The sequence below is a fragment of the Heterodontus francisci genome, chromosome 6 (genome assembly GCF_036365525.1).
Source record: "Heterodontus francisci isolate sHetFra1 chromosome 6, sHetFra1.hap1, whole genome shotgun sequence".
Lineage (NCBI taxonomy): Eukaryota > Metazoa > Chordata > Chondrichthyes > Heterodontiformes > Heterodontidae > Heterodontus > Heterodontus francisci.
Window position 1 is genome coordinate 60,457,527 of NC_090376.1, and position 20,723 is coordinate 60,478,249.

The window sequence follows — 20,723 nt, forward strand, 5'->3', positions numbered from 1 at the left end:
CACGGTACACACTGCTGCCACTATGCGTCAGTGGTGGAGGGAGTGAATGTTTGTAGATGGGGTGCCAATCTATATCTGAAAATGTTAATGATTAATAGTTCAAACTGAATTTAGGAAGATCATCAAATTCTCCCATTAGATTGAATTCTGCCAGTCATATTTAAGTTCTTTAGTACTTAGAAATGAAAGAGAGCATTTTTAACCCAAACTGCCCAGTGGGAAACTGACAGGATTGGTGGCCCATTTTACACCTGCCTGATTTTATTTTCTGTTGAAGTCAATAGAAAATAAAATTGGGTGCAGTGTAAAACAGGCAGTCAATTCAGTCCTACTGGAGATTAGGTTAAAATTACCCCAAACACATGAGCCCCTATATTCAATAACTAAGTTAAATTTTTAACTCCATTTTATTTCATTATTACAGTGGACTGGTTCAGGATCACTTTAAGTGAATTTCTGGTCCATCAGAAATAGATTTCCGCATGTAGTTATCAACAATAGTCTATAAATCTAATCTGCTGGTGAGCTGACTACTGACAATTTTTTCTTCCTCTGAGAGATCAGAGTTGACTGCTTTTGAGCTCACCAGATATGATTTTCCTGTTCATTGTTCCACAGAGGAGGTTATTAGCAAAAATTAGAGTGCATGTTATCTCGTGACATGGGTCAGCAATTGGTTGGGATTTAACAAAGCGTCTGGATAAAAGGAATGTTCTTCAATTGCCGGGATGTGACAAATAGTATTTCCCTGGAATCTGAACTGTGGCTTCAGTTTTTCATCATATTGTACAATGATGAAGGAATAAAGAGTTGCATCTCCAGATTTGCAGATGACACTAAGTTAGGCGGCACAGCAAATTGTATACATCAGAGCAAGAAATTAAAAAGTTCCATAGAAAATCTCAGTGGGCAAAATTATGGTGGAAGTAGTTCAATTGAGGAAATGTAAGGTCATCTACTTTGGATTTGAGAAAGACAAATCAGAATATTATCTTAATGAGGAGAGACCAAGAGCTGTGATGGGGCAGAGTGATTTAGGAATCCGTATACACAAATCAGTTAAAGTTAGAGCACAGTTACAAAAAGTAATCTGAAAGATTAATGGAATATTTGCCTTTATCTCGAGGGGGTTGACATTCAACAGTGAAGAAGTGATCCTTCAGTTGTACAAACCTTTGGTCAGAGCCCATCTGGAGTACTGTGTACAGATTTGGGCACTGATTCATAGGAAAGATATATTGATTTACCTTGGAGTGGGGTACCGCACAGATTCACCTGAAATGTTACTAAAGGCTGGCTCAGGTCTGCAAATGAAACCTGACCCAAGCCTGACAGAACCACATCTGACCCGAGCCCGGCCCGAGTCCTTTCATTTTTTCCCGCACCCAACCCGACTCGACTATCAGTTAACCTACCTTCCGTTTTTCACTTTGTTACTTAACTGCACAAGCTTAAAAAAAACTGTAACTAAACAACCTTTCAATTCCAAAGCATATATTAACATTGGAGCCACTTACCGGAGGCGGTGATAAAGTGTGTCCGACCCGACCCGAGCCCGAATGCCAGACCCGGAAGTGCGACCCGACCGGAACTCGACACGTTATCGGATTCCGTCGAGTTCGGGTCGGGTAGCCATGCTCTAAATGATACCAGGGCTTAAAGGATTGTATTATGAGGATAGGTTATGTAAATTTGGCTTGGTACTGCCTTGAGTTTAGAAGGTTGAGGGGTGATCTAATCTATGTGTTTAAAATTATGAAAGGATTTAATAGAGTAGATACAGATGAACATTTTCTTTTGTGGGGGAATCCAAGGCAAGAGTGCATAATCGTAAAATTATAACTTGGCCATTTGAGTAGAGGAAGCACTTTTTTACACAAAAGGCAGTGGAAATCCAGAACTCTCTATCCCCAAAAAGCTTTAGATGCTGAGTTAATTGAAATTCACAAGACGGAGGTTGATACATTTTTGTTAGGTAAGAGTATCAAGGGATATGAGACTAAGGCAGAAAAATTGTTAAGGTTCAGATTAACTATTAAGTAATGGAATAGCAGAACAGACTCAAGGGACTGAATGGTCTACTACTGTTCATGTCTTCCTATTGAAATGAACAAGGTATGGGAGGAGGAATAATTGTGGGTTGGGGAGCACATAAGCAGAAAACCCTAGGCAGAATTTCCAGGCAGAAATGAGGTACACCCATTGGAGGGGGTTACCCACACCAATAGTCCCCTAATGACATGAAATTTGGCCATGTAGTGCCTGTATTCACACAAAAAATGTCATCCTAAACATCAAATATAGCAAGCAGAAAGCACATGTTCACTATGAACCAGTAATGCATGCTCGCTACAATGCTAAAGGACAAGACATCAGCGACTGGAATTTTACACTCTCCTGGGAACGGGCTTGGAGGTGGCGCGTGCATAAAATCGTGTGGGAGGAGGTGAGTGCCGTGCCATCACCTAACTGCCGCCCTGCTATTTTACCAGTAGCAGGGGATGTGGCAAATGGCCTGCCCGCCCCAGGCCAATTGAAGCCCTTAAGTGGCTAATTGCCACTTAAAGGCCTCATCCCGCTGCCGCTGGTATTTTTCCAGAGGTGGACTGGCACTTCAGCACCTGAGGAGGCCGTCTTGTAATACCTGGCTGCCTCCTTGCAAGCTGGCGGGGCCCGTCCTGATCAGGCAGCCCGTGCCTCACAGAGGGGCCCCCGCAACAGCACGGGCCACCCCTACTAAAACTAACCCCCCTGCCCTGCTCACTGACCCAACACTCCCCATCCAATCGCAGGGGCCTAGTGATTGTTCCCGACGAGGCCCAATCCCCATTCACCTACTCTGAGGCTAGAGTCCATCGTGGCTCTTCTCACTGGGTACAGTCCCAGCAGTGGCCACCGCTCCCAATGGTGTTGCTGGGATTGAAGAGCTGTCGGCCCTCTGATTGGCTGGTAGTTCTTGAAGGCAGGACCTCATGGCTCAAAGGGGCGGAAGTCCTGACCAAAACAAATTAAGGGCCTGGGCCTCTCAAAATAGCAACATGGATTCTAGGCCCTGTAGGGTCACTGCCTTAATCTTAAATTCCAGCTAGAATTTTTTTTTCATTTGTTCATGGGACGCGAGCATCCCTGGAAAGACAAGAATTTGTTGCCCACCCGTAAATGCCCTTGAGAAGGTGGTGGTGAGCCACTTCCTGGAACCACTGTATTACATGTGGAGTAGGTACACCCACAGTGCTGTCAGGGTCGGATATCCAGGTTTTTGACCCAGTGACAGTGAAGGAACAGAGATATAGTTCCAAGTCAGGATGGATGCAACTTGGAGGGGAACTTGCAAGAGGTGGTGGCCTCTGGTGCTGCTTAATTGCCCTTCCAGATGGTAGAGGTTGCGAGTTTGGAAGGTGCTGTCAAGGAGGCTTGGTGAGTTGCTGCAGTGTAGTTTGGAGATGGTATACCCTGCTGGTGGTGGACGGAGTGAATGTTTATGGTGAATATTAGGGCTGTCCATGTGTGAATGTTGTCCAGGTCTTGCTGCATGTGGGCACAGACTGCTTCAGTATCTGAGCAGTTGCAGTGTGCACACCTGAAACATGCATTAGGCCCTTTGAATATACAAATAGGGAGCCTAACCTCTGTTTGAGCAGCAAGACTGGTTTGCCCTGAGGCAGCCAGAGCTGGCTGCACTCAGGAAAACCAGGGTTATATGCGGCCTATCACATGGTCCTTAGAGGGGCTGCTGCAGGCTGCCACAAAAGGAAAGGTTCCTAAAACTGCTTACCTAAATGGGGAGCCACAAGAATCCAACTTTCAAAGCAATGCCAGCCACCACTCCTCCCACCCTTGATCATTACTGCTATCCCTCCCTGGCCATCGCTAATTACCCCCTCTCACCCTCCTCTCCCAACCTGATCAGTTGCCTTTCCTAGTCATCTAACCACTTATCTGAGGGTAACTGCTGGCATCGCAGCAGACCAATCTTCTATTGCCCTTCTCCAGCAAGCTGCTTAGAAACCTATTAGTTGTCCGCAGCTCATTGGTTTAATAATAATGAGGTTGAAGGTCCTATATCAGATGTATCTCAGGCGTCACTTTTCAGGGCAGCTCTGGGATTTGAAGCTGTGACAGGTCTGGAGGCAGGTAATCTGCTGTCTTTTCTCCCAGCAATTAATGTACTATCATCACAAATTCTCTAGGTTCATACCAAAGCACAACATTTCCCAGTGATCTTCCAACTTCTACATTACCATAACATAATAGTAATTTGCTTAATACTGCTCTGTACATAACTGCTATATGTTAATGAACAATTTGCAGAAATCCTGGAACTTGTGCTTTTTGTTACATTCTTCTTCTTTGGCCTCCTTGTCTCGGGAGACAATGGGTAAGCGCCTGGAGATGGTCAGTGGTTTGTGAAGCAGTGCCTGGAGTGGCTATAAAGGCCAATTCTAGAGTGACAGACTCTTCCACAGGTGCTACAGATAAGATTCATTGTTGAGGCTGTTGCACAGTTGGCTCTCCCCTTGCGCTTCTGTCTTTTTTCCTGCCAACTGCTAAGTCTCTTCGACTCGCCACACTTCAGCCCCGCCTTTATGGCTGCCCGCCAGCTCCGGCGATGGCTGGCAACTGACTCCCACGACTTGTGATCAATGTCACAGGATTTCATGTCACGTTTGCAGACGTCTTTAAAGCAGAGACATGGACGGCCGGTGGGTCTGATACCAGTGACGAGCTCGCTGTACAATGTGTCTTTGGGGATCCTGCCATCTTCCATGCAGCTCACATGGCCAAGCCATCTCAAGCGCCGCTGGCTCAGTAGGGTGTATATGCTGGGGATGTTGGCCGCCTCGAGGACTTCTGTGTTGGAGATACGGTCCTACCACCTGTTGCCAAGCATTCTCCGGAGACAGCGAAGATGGAATGAATTGAGACGTCGCTCTTGGCTGACATACGTTGTTGAGGCCTCGCTGCCGTAGAGCAAGGTACTGAGGACACAGGCTTGATACACTCTGACTTTTGTGTTCCGTGTCAGTGTGCCATTTTCCCACACTCTCTTGAACAGTCTGGACATAGCAGTGGAAGCTTCTTCCATGCGCTTGTTGATTTCTGCATCACGAGACAGGTTACTGGTTGAGCCTAGGTAGGTGAACTCTTGAACCACTTCCAGAGCGTGGTCGCCGATATTGATGGATGGAGCATTTCTGACGTCCTGTCCCATGATGTTCGTTTTCTTGAGGTTGGTGGTTAGGCCAAATTCGTTGCAGGCAGCCGCAATCCTGTCGATGAGTCTCTGCAGACACTCTTCAGTGTGAGATGTTAATGCAACATCGTCAGCAAAGAGAAGTTCCCTGATGAGGACTTTCCGTACTTTGGTCTTCGCTCTTAGACGGGCAAGGTTGAACAACCTGCCACCTGATCTTGTGTGGAGGAAAATTCCTTCTTCTGAAGACCTGAACGCATGCGAGAGCAGCAGGGAGAAGAAGATCCCAAACAGTGTGGGTGCGAGAACACAGCCCTGTTTCATGCTACTCAGGATAGGAAAGGGGTCTGATGAGGCGCCGCTATACTGAATTGTGCCTTTCATATTGTCATGGAATGAGGTGATGACACTTAGTAGCTTTGGTGGACATCCGATCTTTTCTAGTAGTCTGAAGAGACCGCATCTGCTGACGAGGTCAAAGGCTTTGGTGAGATCAATGAAAGCAACGTAGAGGGGCATCTGTTGTTCACAACATTTCTCCTGCAGCTGGCGAAGGGAGAACAGCATGTCAATTGTGGATCTCTCTGCTCGAAAGCCACACTGTGCTTCAGGGTAGACATGCTCAGCCAGCTTCTGGAGCCTGTTTAAAGCGACTCGAGCAAAGACTTTCCCCACTATGCTGAGCAGGGAGATTCCACAGTAGTTGTTGCAGTCACCGTGGTCACCCTTGTTCTTATAGAGGGTGATGATATTGGCATCGCGCATGTCCTGAGGTACTGCTCCCTCGTCCCAGCGCAGGCAAAGCAGTTCGTACAGTGCTGAAAGTATAGCAGGCTTAGCACTCTTGATTATTTCAGGGGTAATGCCGTCCTTCCCAGGGGCTTTTCCGCTGGCTAGAGAATCAATGGCATCACTGAGTTCCGATTTTGTTGGCTGTATGTCCAGCTCATCCATGACTGGCAGAGACTGGACTGTAATGTAATATGTTCGAAAGTATCTGAAATTTGCTGTCTGCAAAATCTTACTAGTCGTAAATATAGTTCTATGAAGGTTTGAGGTAATGATTCATATTAAAATCAACTTGACTCACTCAAACATTTTTCGAGCTTGAGCTAATCGACAAAAACGTTGTTTGCTCAGGTGGAAATATGTATCACATCGCATAAGCAATCATTCATTATTCTTTTTAATCCTACATTTAAAATATTCGTCATATGATATGGTTGCTGGTTATGGTGAGCATGGAAAGCCATTAGTACTCCCATTAGCAACGCTGCACTGGCTTACATAGAGATGTATCTTCAACTTGCCATGTAAAATGGGCATTGCTGGTCATATGCCAGTTATAAAAACTGCCTGACTTTTCTTTTCATTGAAAGCAGTAATTTGAAAATTCCAAAATAGGCACTGTAGGGTATTATCAATTTTAGCCAGGGTGTAAAACAGGCAATATCTGTGTGCCTTTCCTTTAACATCACAGTGGCGCAGCGGTTAGCACTGCAGCCTCACAGCTCCAGGGACCCGGGTTCGATTCTGGGTACTGCCAGTGCGGAGTTTGCAAGTTCTCCCTGTGTCTGCGTGGGTTTCCTCCGGGTGCTCCGGTTTCCTCCCACATGTCAAAGACTTGCAGGTTGATAGGTTAATTGGCCATTATAAATTGGCCCTAGCATAGGTAGGTGGTAGGGAAATATATAGGGATCGGTGGGGATGTGATAAAAATACGGGATAAGTGTAGGATTAGTATAAATGGGTTGTTCATGGTCGGCACAGACTCGGTGGGCCGAAGGGCCTGTTTAAGTGCTGTATCTCTAGACTAGACTAGACTAGACTATCCCCATCGATTTTTCTTTCTATTGAAGTCAATGATCGGTAGCCGATCTGCTGACAGCAGGATACAATCAGGGTATGATAAATATGCCAGGGTTTTAAGATATTTTAGAATAGAAAAGAAGGAGGCATTGCAAGATTGATATTGATGTACTATTACAGCAATAGAAAGAGAGATATCAGTAAGGGTGAGCAGGCAGTAGTAATGTTATGGATAGCACTGAAGAATAAGAAAGGACACAAGACTTTGCTGAGAGTTGTTTATAGACCCCAGATAACGGTGATAAAGTAGCAGAATCCATAAAAGTGGAAATCAGAGAAGCTCACTGCAAAAACAGAATAGTTATAATGGGAGACCTCAATTTTCACACAGACTGGTTGAAGCAGAGCAGCTCGAATGCCAAAAGTAGCAAATTTCTTGAGTGTATTTGGGACATTTCTCTGGAACAATATGTTCATGAACCAACAAGAGAATCTTAAATTTTGTAATGACGAATGAGCCTGAATTATTGAATAATCTAACAATAAGAAAATGTTTAGATAGCAGTGGCTATAATACAAGAGAATTTGATATTAAGTTTGAGAGGAAGCAGGGAGAGTCACGAACCAAGATTTTAAATTTAGGTAGGGCTGATTTTGGAGGGTTGAGGCGGGAATTGGCAATAGTAGGCTGGGCAGAACTATTAATGGATAAGACTACAGATGAATGGTGGGAGATGTTCAAAAAAGCATTTGCAAGAATAAAAGACCTGTACATACTGCTAGATGGCAAGAGCACTACTCATATAATTCTACAACCTTAATCAACAAGGGAGGTAAGAGATAGTATAAAACTAAAAGAAAGGTCATATACGAAGGCAAAGAACAGTAAATATCCCACAGAGACTGTGAGGGATATAAAGAACAGTAAAAAGATACAAAGTGGTAAGAGCTACAAAAGGGGGATATGAGAAAAAACTTGAGGGATATCAAGAACAAGACTAAAGATTTTTACAAATATATTAAGAAAAAGATGGGGGCTAAGTGTAAATTGGGCCCCTTAATGATAGATGCAGATGATATTGTAATTGGAAATCAGAAAATGGTAGACTTACTAAATAGCTACTTTGTACTGATCTTCACTGTAAAGAATAAAGATAAAATACTAGAGATACAAGGAAAACTAAAAATAAATTCCAGGGGAGGAACTGACTAGATTCAATATAATTTTAAAAAATGATGATGGAGAAACTACTGAGATTAATATTCAGAGGGATTTGGAGGTCCATGTACACGAAACATAGCAAGTTAGCATGCAGGCACAGCAAGCAATTAGGAAGGCAAATGGTATGTTAGCCTTCATTGTAAATGGGTTGGAATATAAGAGTAAGGAAGTCTTGCTGAATTATATAGAGCTGTGGTGAGACCAAACCTGAGTACGGTTTTGGTCTACTTGCTTTGGTGATGCAACAAAGGTTCGCTACATTGATTCCTGGGATCACAGGGGTGTCCTATGAGGAGAGATCAAGTAGAATGGGCCTATTTTGTCTGGAGAAGAAGAATGAGAGGTGATCTTAATGAAATGTGTAAAATTCTTAGAGAGCTTGACAGGGTCGATGCCGAGAGGTTGTTTTCCCTGGCTAGAGAGTCTGGAACTAGAGTTCATAGTCTCAGGATAAGGGGTTGACCATTTAGGACTGAGATGAGGAGGAATTCCTTCACTCAGAGGGTTGTGAATCTTTGGAATTCTCTAACCCAGAGGGCTGTGAATGTTCAGTCAATAAGTATATTCAAGACTGAGATCGATAGATTTTTGGGCACAATGGAAATCGGAGGATATGGAGATCGCTGCAGGAATTCCTCAGGGCAGTGTCTTAGGCCTAACCATCTTCAGCTGCTTCATCAATGACCTTCCTTCCATTATAAGGTCAGAAGTGGGGATGTTTGCTGATAATTGCACACGGTTCAGTTCCATTTGCAACTCCTCAAATAATGAAGCAGTCCATGCCCATATGCAGCAAGACCTGGACAACAATCAGGCTTGGGCTGATAAGTAGCAAGTAACATTCATGTTACACAAGTGCCAGACAATGACCACCTCCAATAAGAGAGAATCTAACCATCTTCCCCTGACATTCAATGATATTACTATCGCTGAATTCCCCCATCAACAACATCCTGGGTTACCACTGACCAGAAACTTAACTGGACTAGCTACATAAATACAGTGGCTACAAGAGCAGGTCAAAGACTGGGAACTCTGCAGCAAGTAACTCAACTCCTGCCTCCCCAGAGCCTTTCCACCATCCACAAGGCACGAGTCAGGAGTGTGATGGAGTAATCTCCACTTGCCTGGATGAGTGCAGCTCCAACAACACTCAGGAAGCTCAATGCCATCCAGGACAAAGCAGCTCACTTGATCGGCACCCTATCCACCATCTTAAACATTCACTCCCTCCATCACTGGCGCACAGTAGCAACATTGTGTACCATCTACAAGATGCAAAGCAGCATCTCACAAAGGCATCTTCCAAACCCGTGAATTCTACCAGCTAGAAGGACAAGGGAGCAGACGTGTGGGAACACCACCACCTGCAAATTCCCTTCCATGCCACACAACAGCCTGACTTGGAACTATATCATCGTTCCTCGCTGTCGCTGTATCAAAAACCTGGAACTCCCTTCCTAACAGCACTGTGGGTGCTACACCACATGTACTGCAGTGTTTCAAGAAGGCGGCTCACCACAACCTTCTCAAGGGCATTTAGGGATGGGGAATAAATGCTGGCCTTTTCAGTGACGCCCACATCCCATGAACAAATAAAAGAAAAGATAGGGCGGGAAAGTTGAGTTGCTGTAGAAGTTCAGCCATGATCTTACAGAAAGGTGGAGCAGGCTCGATGGACCATGTGGGCTTACTCCTGCTCCTATTTCTTATGTTCTTAAAGACAGACAAATCTCCAGGACACAATGGCTTCTACCCCAGGATATTAAAAGAAATCAGTGAGGAAATGATTGATGCGAAAGTCATGATTTTCTAAAACTTTTGCAATTCAGGAGTTGTTCCCTTGGATTGGAAAATTACCAATGTCACTCCACCATTTAAGAAGGGCCAGAGAGATAAATTAGGAAGTTATACACCTATTAGTCCAACGTCAGTTGTGGGGAAGCTAGTGGAATCTGTTACTAGGGGCAGAGTGACTGTACATTTGGACAAATGTAAACATATCAGACCAAGCCAGCATGGATTTGTAAAGGGCAAATCATTTTTAACAAACGTGGTGGAATTTTTTTAAGCAGTAACAAACCATAGATAAAGGGGTGTCTATGCATGTTATTTATCTGGACTTCTGGAATTCAACAAGGTTCCAAACAAGAGACTGTTAACAAAAATAAAGAGCATGGCACTGGAGGCAACCTATTGGCTTGAATAGGGAATTGATTAGGAGGTAGGAGACATAGATTAGGGATAATGGGTATGTGCTCAAATCGGCAGGATGTGACTAATTATGTCCCCCAGGGGTCTGTACTGTGACTGCAGCTTTTCATCATATTTATAAATGACTTGGATAAAAGAATAGAGAGCTGTATATGCAAGTTTGCTGATGGCAGCAGGTTGGGTGGCACAATAAATAGTGTGGATGTGAGCAGAAAGCTGCAAAGGGTCACTGATAGATTAAGTGAGTGGAATAAACTGTGGCAGATAGAGTTCAATGTGGAAAAGTATGAGGTAATCCAGTTTAGCCCTAAAAACGATAGATCAAAGTATTTTCTAAATGGCGAGAAGGTAGAAATTGGATAAGCAGAGATTTAGGGCTCCATGTACAGAAATCACTAAAAGGTCATGGGCAGATACAAAAATTATTTCATAGGCTAATGGAATGTTGGCTTTTATCTCAAGAGGCCTGGAACACAAAATAGTGGAAGTTAATGTTATAGCTGTAAAGAGCTCTGATGATTCCTCATCTGGAGTACTACATTCAGTTCTGGCCACTACACCTTAGGAGGCATATATTGGCCTTGAAAGGGCTGCAACACAAATTCACCAGAATGATACCTGCACTAAACTCCATTTCTCTCTCCACAGATGCTGCCAGACCTGCTGAGTATTTCTAGCATTTTCTGTTTTTATTTCAGGGATGATGCCAGATTGATCGAGAGGGATCCCCCTCCACAATGATGGCCTGGCAGCAGTGGCCAGATTTTATTCTTAAGCATTCAAATGTCTTCAGAGGGTGCCTCCATCTTGAGATGCCCTTGTGGTCCCCTACCTACACTGGCAGTGCCCACCTCTCCCGCTGGGGCAGCCAGCCACCCAGAGACTCAGGCGCTCCCATTGGCCCTCCTGCCTGCACAGCCCGCCTGCCTGTCGTTTTTAATTGGACAGGACAACTGGAGGCGGCCTCTGAGAAGATCGCGCAGGTGGGTAGCCCTCAGAAACCACTTGAGTTGGGACCAAGAAATGTTCCCAGTCCACATTTAAAAACTAAGATGGTGAGATTCCACAGTGGGTTACTGTGCTTGCTTGAATAATCTTGAGTTAAGTATACCAGGAAAGTTCCGAGTTCAAACACATTTTCTACTGAGTGAGCTGTAACAATTGAGACACTACGACTGGCCTTAGTGCTGCTGAATTAGTGAGAGGAAAAATCAACCAAGTTTTCCACTTCTGGTCACTATCTAAAAGAAAGAAAGGCTTGCATTTTATAGCATCTTTCACAACCTCAGGTTGTCCCAAAGCGCTTTACAGCCAATTAAGTACATTTGAACTGTAGTCAATGTTGTAATATAGGAAACTTGGTAACCAGTTTACGCACAGCATGCTCCCACAAACAGCAATGTGATAATGATCAGATAATTTGTGTTTTTTTTTAGTGATGTTGATTTAGGGATAAACATTATCCAGGATACCAGGGATAGCTCCCCTGCACTTCTTCATGGGATCCTTCATGTTCACCTGAGAAAGCAGATGGGGCCTCAACTAAACATCTCATCCAAAAACTGCTCATGTGCGAGCATTGCGACAGGATAGGAATAGATTGTGATAACCTTCAATGACGAGATTCATACATAACTGAGGTAACAGATGGCTAACCAGCACTCATAGATCCATAACCATCTCTGAGGATACAGTTGTTAGGCTTGAATTAGTAACCCAGAAGCAGTGAGTTCAAATCCCATATCATCAATTTCTGAAAATTAGTTCAATACATCTGGTAATATGAAGGTTGACACCAGAAACTTGACCATGAAAGCTGTCATGCCTGTATGCCTTCTGAAGTTGCCGAGCAAACCACACAGCTGTAAAAACGAACGATCATTCAAGAAGGTAGTAGCACACTACCTTCTCAGGGTAACTAGAAATGTGGCCTTTCCGAGGTCACTCACATTTCAAGAACAAGTTATATTTATATAGTGCCTTTACCATAGTAAAAAAATCCCTAGGCACTTCACAGGAGTGTTATCAAAGAAAATTTAACACTGAGCCACATAAAGAGATATTAGTGCAGATGAGCAAAATCTTGGTCAAAGAGATGGGGTTTTAAAGAGTGTCTTAAAGGAGGAAAGAGAGGTAGCGTAGCAGTGAAGTTAAGGGAAGGAATTCCAGAGCTTAGGGCCTTGGCAGTTGAAAGTACAGCCACCAATGGTGCAGTGATTAAAATCAGGAATGCTCAGACTGGAGGAGTCTAGATATCTGAGGGCTGTAGGGCTGGAGGAGGTTAGAAATAGGGAGGGGGTAAAGCCATGGAGGGATCTGAAAACAAAGATGAGAATTTTGAAATTGAGGCATTGCTTAACCAGGGGCTAATGTAGGTCAGTGAGCAAAGGAGCTATAGGTGAATGGGACTTGGCGCGAGTTAAAAATGGGCAGCAGAGTTTTGAGTGACCTCACGTTTAAGAAGGAAGATGAAAGGTCAGCCAGGAGTGTGTAGGAATAGTCAAGTGTACAGATAACAAAGGCATGGATGAGGGTTCCAGCAGCAGATGAGCTGACATCGAGCTGGAGTCAGGCAATGTTAAGGAGGTGGAAGTACATGGTATTAGTGATGGTGCAAATCCGTGGTCAGAAGTTCATCTCAGGGTCAAATATGACACCAAAGTTGTAAATTGTCTGGTTCAGCTTCAGACAGTTGCCAGGGAGAGGGATGGAGTCAGTGGCTAAGGAGAAGGGTTTGTACCGGGTACCAGACAATGGCTACAACATTTTTCCCAATATTTAGTTGCAGAAAATTTCTGCTCATCAAATACCGGAAGTCGAACAAGCAATCTGATAATTTAGAGACAGAGAAGGGGTTAAGAGAGATGATGATGAGGTAGAGCTGACCTGTGCCTTTGGATGATGTCACTGAGGGACAGCATGTAAATGAAAAATAGGAGGGAGCCAAGGATCATTCCAGAAGCAAATTTAAAAAAACTTTCAGAAGAGAAGGGGAGGAAATTAGAAAGGGGTGAAGCGTATTTAACAGATTAACATTAGTTCCCACCCAAGAGCATCCTTTGTGGAAAAGTTGTCAATTATGTTTGGCTGCTTATTCATTCCCATTTTGTGCATCAACTGACATGTGTGGTGTCATTGCACTACTGGGTGTATTCTATAGGCCACCAACTAGTGAGAAAGATAGAGGAGAAAATTTGCAGGGAAATTACAGAGAATTGCAAGAACTATAAAGTAATGATAATGCAGGACTTCAATTATCCTAATATAGATTGGTATAATTATGTAAAGGGCAGAGAGCAGGACGAGTTTTTGAAATAAAAAACGAAAATACCGGAAACACTCAGCAGGTCTGGCAGCATCTGTGGAGAGAGAAACAGAGTTAACGAAACATTGGGCTGAATTGTACCCTGTCCCAGCGGGTCAGATGGCGGCGAGGGGGTGACATAAAATTGAGTGGGAGACTCCGGGAGGCCTTCCCGCTCCGCTCCCGCCTCCGCCTCCGGCCAACTTTACAGTGGTCAGACGGTGGCGGGGGAGGGGGGGAGGTGGAACGGCCCATCCACTCGAGGCCAATCAAGGCTCTTAAATAGCCACTTAACGGCCACTTAAGGGCCCTCGCTCGCCTCCATGGGTATTTTACCTGTGGCAAGCGGGCGTGCTGGGGACGTGAAAGGCCGCCCAGCGATAGCTGCCGGCCTTTCCGCGCGCTTGGGGGGGGGGGGAGGGGGGGGCCATGGCAGTCGGGCACAGGGTGCCCGATTGAGGGCCGCCCCACCTCCCAACCCACTCCTCCCGGGACCCAAGATGCCCCCACCCCCCAAACGACTACCCATGCCTTGCCAGCACGACCGATCACCCTACTGGTGAGGCAAGCCCAACATACCTTCAGTCCCGGCTCCACGGCATCCTCCTCGGTTGGCTGGGCTGCAGTCCCAGCAGTGGCTACCACTCCCGGTGGCACTGCTGGGACTAATAGCTGCCGGCCCGCTGATTGGCCGGCAGCTCAATGAGGCGGTACCTCCTCCCTCAAGCAGATGGAAGTCCTTCCTCGGGACAGTTAAAGCCCGGGGACCCGTAAAATGTGGGTCGGCTCCCCAGGCTAGGCAGAAGCGGGTTCGCCACTGACTTTTACGTCGGTGGCCAAGTCCTGTCTGCCTATGGTAAAATCCAGTCCATTAACTCTGTTTCTCTCTCGGCAGATGCTGCCAGTCCTGCTGAGTACTTCCACCATTTTCTGGTTTTATTTCAGATTTCCAGCATCTGCAGTATTTTGCTTTTGTGGAAGAGTTTCTGAAGTGTGTTCATAAGAATTTTCTTGAGCAGTGTATTTCTGGCCCAACATGGAAGGAGGCATTGCTGGATCTGGTGCTGGGGAATTAGGTGGGACAAATAGATAAAGTGTCAGTCGGGTAACATTTAGGGAACAGTGATCATAGTATCATAAGTTTTAGGTTACCTATGGAAAAGAACAAGGAACAATCTAGAGTAAAAATACTTAATTGCAAGAGGGCCAATTTCAGTGGGTTAAGAACACATGGGGACATGATAGAGGTATATAAAATTATGAGAGGCATAGATAGGGTAGATAGCCAGAGTCGGTTTCCCATGGTAGGGGTGACTAAAACTAGAGGGCATAGATTTAAGGTGAGAGGGAGGAGGTTTAAAGGGGATCAAAGGGGTAAATTTTCCACACAAAGAATAATGGATATCTGGAATCAGCTGCCAGAGGAGGTGGTGGAGGCAGGAACAGTAGCAACATTTACGAGGCATCTGGACAGATACTTGAACGAGCAAGGCATAGAGGGATATGGAAATAATGCAGGCAAGTGGGATTAGCATTATGGTCGGCATGGACACGGTGGGCCGAAGGGCCTGTTTCTATGCTGTACAACTCTATGACTCTAAGAACACATCTCTCCTGGGTAAATTGGAATCAAAGATTGGCAGACAAAACTGCTTTTAAAGGGGAGATGGTTCAGGTAGAGTAGAGGTACATCTCCACAAGGGGGAAAGGTAGGGAAACCAAAACCAGAACTCTCTGGATGACAAAAGGGATAGAGAGTGAGATGAAACAGCAAAGGGAGTGTATGACAAATGTCAGGTTGCTAATACAAGTGAGAACCAGGTTGAATAGAGAAAGTTCAGAGGGGAAATGAAAAGGAAATAAGAGGGATGAAGAGAGAGTATGAGAAGGGGCAGGCAGCTAACACAAAAAGGAATCCAAAAGTCTTCTATAGGCATATAAAGTGTAGAGAGAGGAGGAGTGGGGCCGATTAGGGACCAAAAAAGAGACCTATGTGTGAAAACAGAGGGTATGGCTGATGTACTAAATGAGTACTTTGCATCTGTCTTTGCCAAGGAAGAGGATGCTGCCAAAATCATAGTGAAAAAGGAGGTAGTAAAGATACTAGGTAGGCTAAAACTGATAAAGCGGGGATACCAGAAAGGCTGGCTGTACTTAAAGTTGATAAGTTACCAAGACTAGATGGGATGCATTCGAGGATGCTGAAGAAAATAAAGGTGAAAATTAAAATCATTGAATGGTTACAGCACAGAAGGAGATCATTCGGCCTGTCGTGTCCGTGCCGGCTCTCCGCGAGAGCAACTCATCTAGTCCCACTCCCCCACCTTTTCCCCATAGCCCTGCAAATATTTTCTCTTCAGATAATTATCCAATTCCCTTTAGAAAGTCATGACTGAATCTGCCTCCATCACACTCTCAGGTGATGCATTCCAGATCCTCACCCCTCACTGTGTAAAATAAAGTTCTGGTCCTTTTGCAAACCACTTTAAATTGATGCCCCTTCGTTCTGCCAATGGGTAATTTCTCCCTCTCTACTCTGTCCCAACCCCTCACGATTTTGAACACTTCTATCAAATCTCCTCTCTACCTTCCCTTCTCCAAGGAAGAACAGACCCAGCTTCGCCAATCTATCCATGTAACTGAAGTCTCTGGTCCCCGGAACTATTCTTGTAAATCTGTTCTGCACCGTCTCCAATGCCTTCACATCCTTTCTAAAGTGTAGTGCCCAGAATTGGACACAATACTCAAGTTGAGACCGAACCAGTATTTTCACAAATGTTCACCATAACGTCCTTTCTTTTGTACTCTATGCCTCTGTTTATAAAGCCCAGAATCTCATATGCCTTATTAATCACTTACTCAACCTGCCATGCCACCTTCAACTATTTGTGCACATTTACCCCCAGGGTCCTCTGCTCCTGCACCCCCTTTAGAATTGAATCCTTCATGTTATATTGCCTTTCATCATTCTTCCTACCAAAATGTATCACTGCACACTTCTTTGCATTAAATTTAATTTGCCACGTGTGTGTCCATTCTAACAGCCTGTCTATAATAAAAGCAAAATACTACAGATGCTGGAAATCTTAAATAAAAACAGAAAGTGCTGGAAGTAGTCAGCAGGTCAGGCACCATCTGTGGAGACAGAAGCAGAGTTAACGTTTCAGGTCTGTGACCTTTCATCAGAACAGTTCTGATGAACGGTCACAGACCTGAAACATTGGCCGGAATTTTACGCTGGGCGGACGGGAGCCGGACTCCGACGTAAAAGTCGGTGCCAATCCCTCTCCCGCCCAGCATGGGGATCCGTCCCGTATTTTACGGATCTCCAGGCTTTAATTGGCCCGAGGCGGGTCTTCCACCCACTTGAGGGAGGAGGTCCCGCCTCAGTGAGCTGCTGGCCAATCAGCGCCACCAGGAGCGGTGGTCACTGCTGAGACTGCAGCCCAGCCGACCGAGGAAGACGCAATGGAACCGGGACAGAAGGTAAGTTCGGGCAGCCTCATCAGGGTAATCGGTCATGCCCTGGTGAGGCTAGGGTGGTCGTTTGGGGGCTGGGGGGCGTCCTGGTTCCCGGGGTTGAGGTGGGAGCGGCCCTCAATTGGGCACCCTGTGCCCGATTGCCAGGCACCTCCCCCCCCCTCCCCCCACCGGGGTGCGGAAAGACCGGCAACTGTAGCTGGGCGGCCTTTCACATCCCCGGCACACCCGCTTGCCATGGGTAAAATACCCGTGGAGGTGGGCGAGGGCCCTTAAGTGACCGTTAAGTGGCCACTTAAGGGTCTTGATTGGCATCGGGCGGGCGGGCCGTCTCTCACCCCCCCCACCCCCCCACGCCCCCCGCCAGACCAACGTAAAGTTGGTCGGAGGCGGAATCGGGACGGTGAGGCCTCACGAAGCCTGCCGCTCAATTTTACGCCGCCCCCACGCCACCATTCGGCCTGCTGGGGCGGCGTAACATTCCGGCCATTAACTCTGCTTCTCTCTCCACAAACGCTACCTGACTTGCTGAGTATTTCCAACAGCCTGTCCATGTCCTTTTGAAGTCTATCACTATTCTCACAGTTCACAATACTTCCAAGTTATGTGTCATCTGCTAATTTTGAAATTGTGCCCTGTACACCCAAGTCTAGGTCATTAATATTGTAGTGGTCCTAATACCAACCCCTGGGGAACCTCATTATATACCTTCTTCCAGTCTGAAAAACAACCATTTAACAGTACTCTCTGTTTCCTGTCACTCAGCCAACTTCGCATTCATGTTGCCACTGTCCTTTTTATTCCAATTTTGCTGACAATCCTTTTATGTGGCCTTTTGGAATTCCATGGACACCACATCAATCACATTACTCTCACCAACCCTCTCTGTTACCTCATCAAAAAACTCAATCAAATTTGTTAAACACAATTTATTCTTAACAAATCTGTGCTGGTTTTCCTTAATGAATCCACATTTCTTCCAAATGACTGTTAATTTTGTCCCAGATTATCATTTCGAAAAGCTTTCCCACCACTAAATTAAACTGACTGGTCTGTAGTTGCTGGGCTTATCCTTACACCCTTCTTTTGAAGAAGGTTGTAACATTTGCAAATCCTCTGTCCTCTGGTACCATGCCTGTATCTAAAGGAGGATTGGAAGATTATGGCCATTATCTCTGCAATTTACACGCTTACTTTTTTCAGTATCCTCAGATGCATGTGATCTGCAGATGTAATGGCCACAATCTTCCAATCCTCTGCAGATGCAGGATTGGTTCCAGAGCACAGGAGAATTGCAAATGTTGCTTTTAGAAATTATAGAATTAGTGCATCTTCTGTATAATTAGATGAAAGCTCTACTACAACAAACAGCACCTTTAACATTGAAAAACATCCTAAGGCATTTTTCAGAGGTGAAATCAGACCAGAATAAATGTTGTGTCAAAGGATATAGTAAGAAGGAAGACCAAAAGATGGGTCAATGAGGTGGGTTTTAAGGAGGGTATTAAAACAGGAAAGGGAGATGGGGAGAAGTTGAGGGAGGAAATTCCAGAGTGGGGTCTAAACAACTAAAGGTACAGCTGCCAATGATGGGATGACAGCAGAGGGATGCACAAGAGGCCAGAGTTGGAGGAATGGGGAGTTCTGACGGGTCTGTAGGACTGGAGGAGGTTAGGGATAGTTAATGCCTGACAAATTCCATAAATAAATGTAGTAAGAAATAAAATATAAAGTCAAGAGCCAGCAGCACTGACACAATATAAATTGTTCCAATTTTATTTTATTTAGAGGTACAGCACTGAAACAGGCCCTTCGGCCCACTGAGTCTGTGCCGACCAACAACCACCCATTTATACTAACCCTACAGTAATCCCATATTCCCTATCACCTACCTATACTAGGGGCAATTTACAACGGCCAATTTACCTATCACCTGCAAGTCTTTTGGATGTGGGAGGAAACCGGAGCACCGGGCGAAAACCCACGCAGACACAGGGAGAACTTGCAAACTCCGCACAGGCAGTACCCAGAATTGAACCTGGGTCCCTGGAGCTGTGAGGCTGCGGTGCTAACCACTGCGCCACTGTGCTGCCCTCATGCTTAACCTCATGCTTTGTGGCATTTTCTGAACCTCCTGTGTTTATTAATACTCTGTAGTGCAAAAATAGCAAACAATACACAATATAGTGATATTCTTTATGCCACATATTTTGCTGGTTTATTAAAAATAACATATACTACACTGTGTTGTTGAGAAGCCATCAAGCCTCATCTTTTGAAGATTTAACCATGTACCTTGTAACTGTGTAAACCAGCCTAATGAAGTGAAGAAAAATTATGACAACTCTTCAGTAAACCTGTGAACTAATTTGAAAGTAATGATTTATTAATGATTAGCACAAAGGATACAAGCCAAAACTGAAGGGAGAAAAAGATGCAGTGCACTTAGTCCATAAAGGCAGCACTTGATGTGCTTGAATCGGCTAAAGTAACACTGGCCATAGCTACCAATATTTAAAACGAAGCACACATCTGTTTCCAATAAAACATTCCTACTTTTTTGGCTCTTAGTAATATTCTTATTTACCTGTATTGCAAGTGCACGAGCTACCAATCCTCTGAGATACTGCATTGGATCTTCAGGTCCCTCCCATTTGTTCTGCCAGCTCAAAGGACACTGTACAGGTAGAATGAAAAAATTAGAACATAATTCTTGAGGTGACGAAGCTCAATTATTTATTCAGTGTGTGCCAGTCTGTAGCTTTCTCAATCCTGGTTTTCAAAAGCAAATTAAATGTCAACCAAAATAAAGATGCTAATCTGCAATAATTAGATAATTGTTTTTGGTGCAAAATGGGCACGATAGTCTCTTTTAGAACACGTTTATTTCCGCTTTCATTGACTTCAATGAGAAAAAACATTAGTGGTGATGTAAAGCAGGTTGCCAATTCACTGATACCCATTACATACTTTCACCAACCATCAATTTCATCCCAAATGTAACCAAATAAAATTGCAACACTTTATTCTTGTGTTGACCAACTATTTGAGTATTAAACTTGTCCCTTAACTCCTTGGGTGCATTTCCTTTTATTTCTTTTAGTTTAGTAACAGCTCTAGCTGATTATTGTTGGCCATAGGGATTTGTTCACCTTCCAACTATCAAGTTAATATGAATCATTCATCAGCACATATATGGGACATGAGAAGAAATCTAAAACTATCTCTATCCTTGTTGTACTCCCATGATACTGTTTGCTAGCATTTTACACACTAGGTTTTGCTGCAATGTGTTTTTTTTCAAAGCATTGATATAATATTTAAGATATTCTACAGTTGATATGTCACAAGCACTGCAGTATTACTGATTCCTTACAGAGGGTCTTAGACCAGTAAAACAAAGCAGGTATTACAATTTATTTCTAGGCTTACTGTAGTGTGAAAAAAATCTTTCCTCCTAATTTAAATTAATGATAACTGGAAATCTTGCAGCCAAATGG

The 20,723-nt window shown here is 44.6% G+C and overlaps 1 protein-coding gene across 2 annotated transcripts in view; it reads right to left on the reverse strand.

Annotated features, from left to right (window-relative positions):
* dync2h1 (dynein cytoplasmic 2 heavy chain 1) overlaps positions 1-20,723 on the reverse strand; it is an 836,995-nt gene that overhangs the window by 62,478 nt on the left and 753,794 nt on the right. For both annotated transcript variants that reach the window (XM_068033753.1, XM_068033752.1), the window contains exon 86: positions 19,811-19,900. In XM_068033753.1, the coding sequence (XP_067889854.1) occupies positions 19,811-19,900 (90 nt within the window). The remainder of the gene's footprint in view (positions 1-19,810; positions 19,901-20,723) is intronic.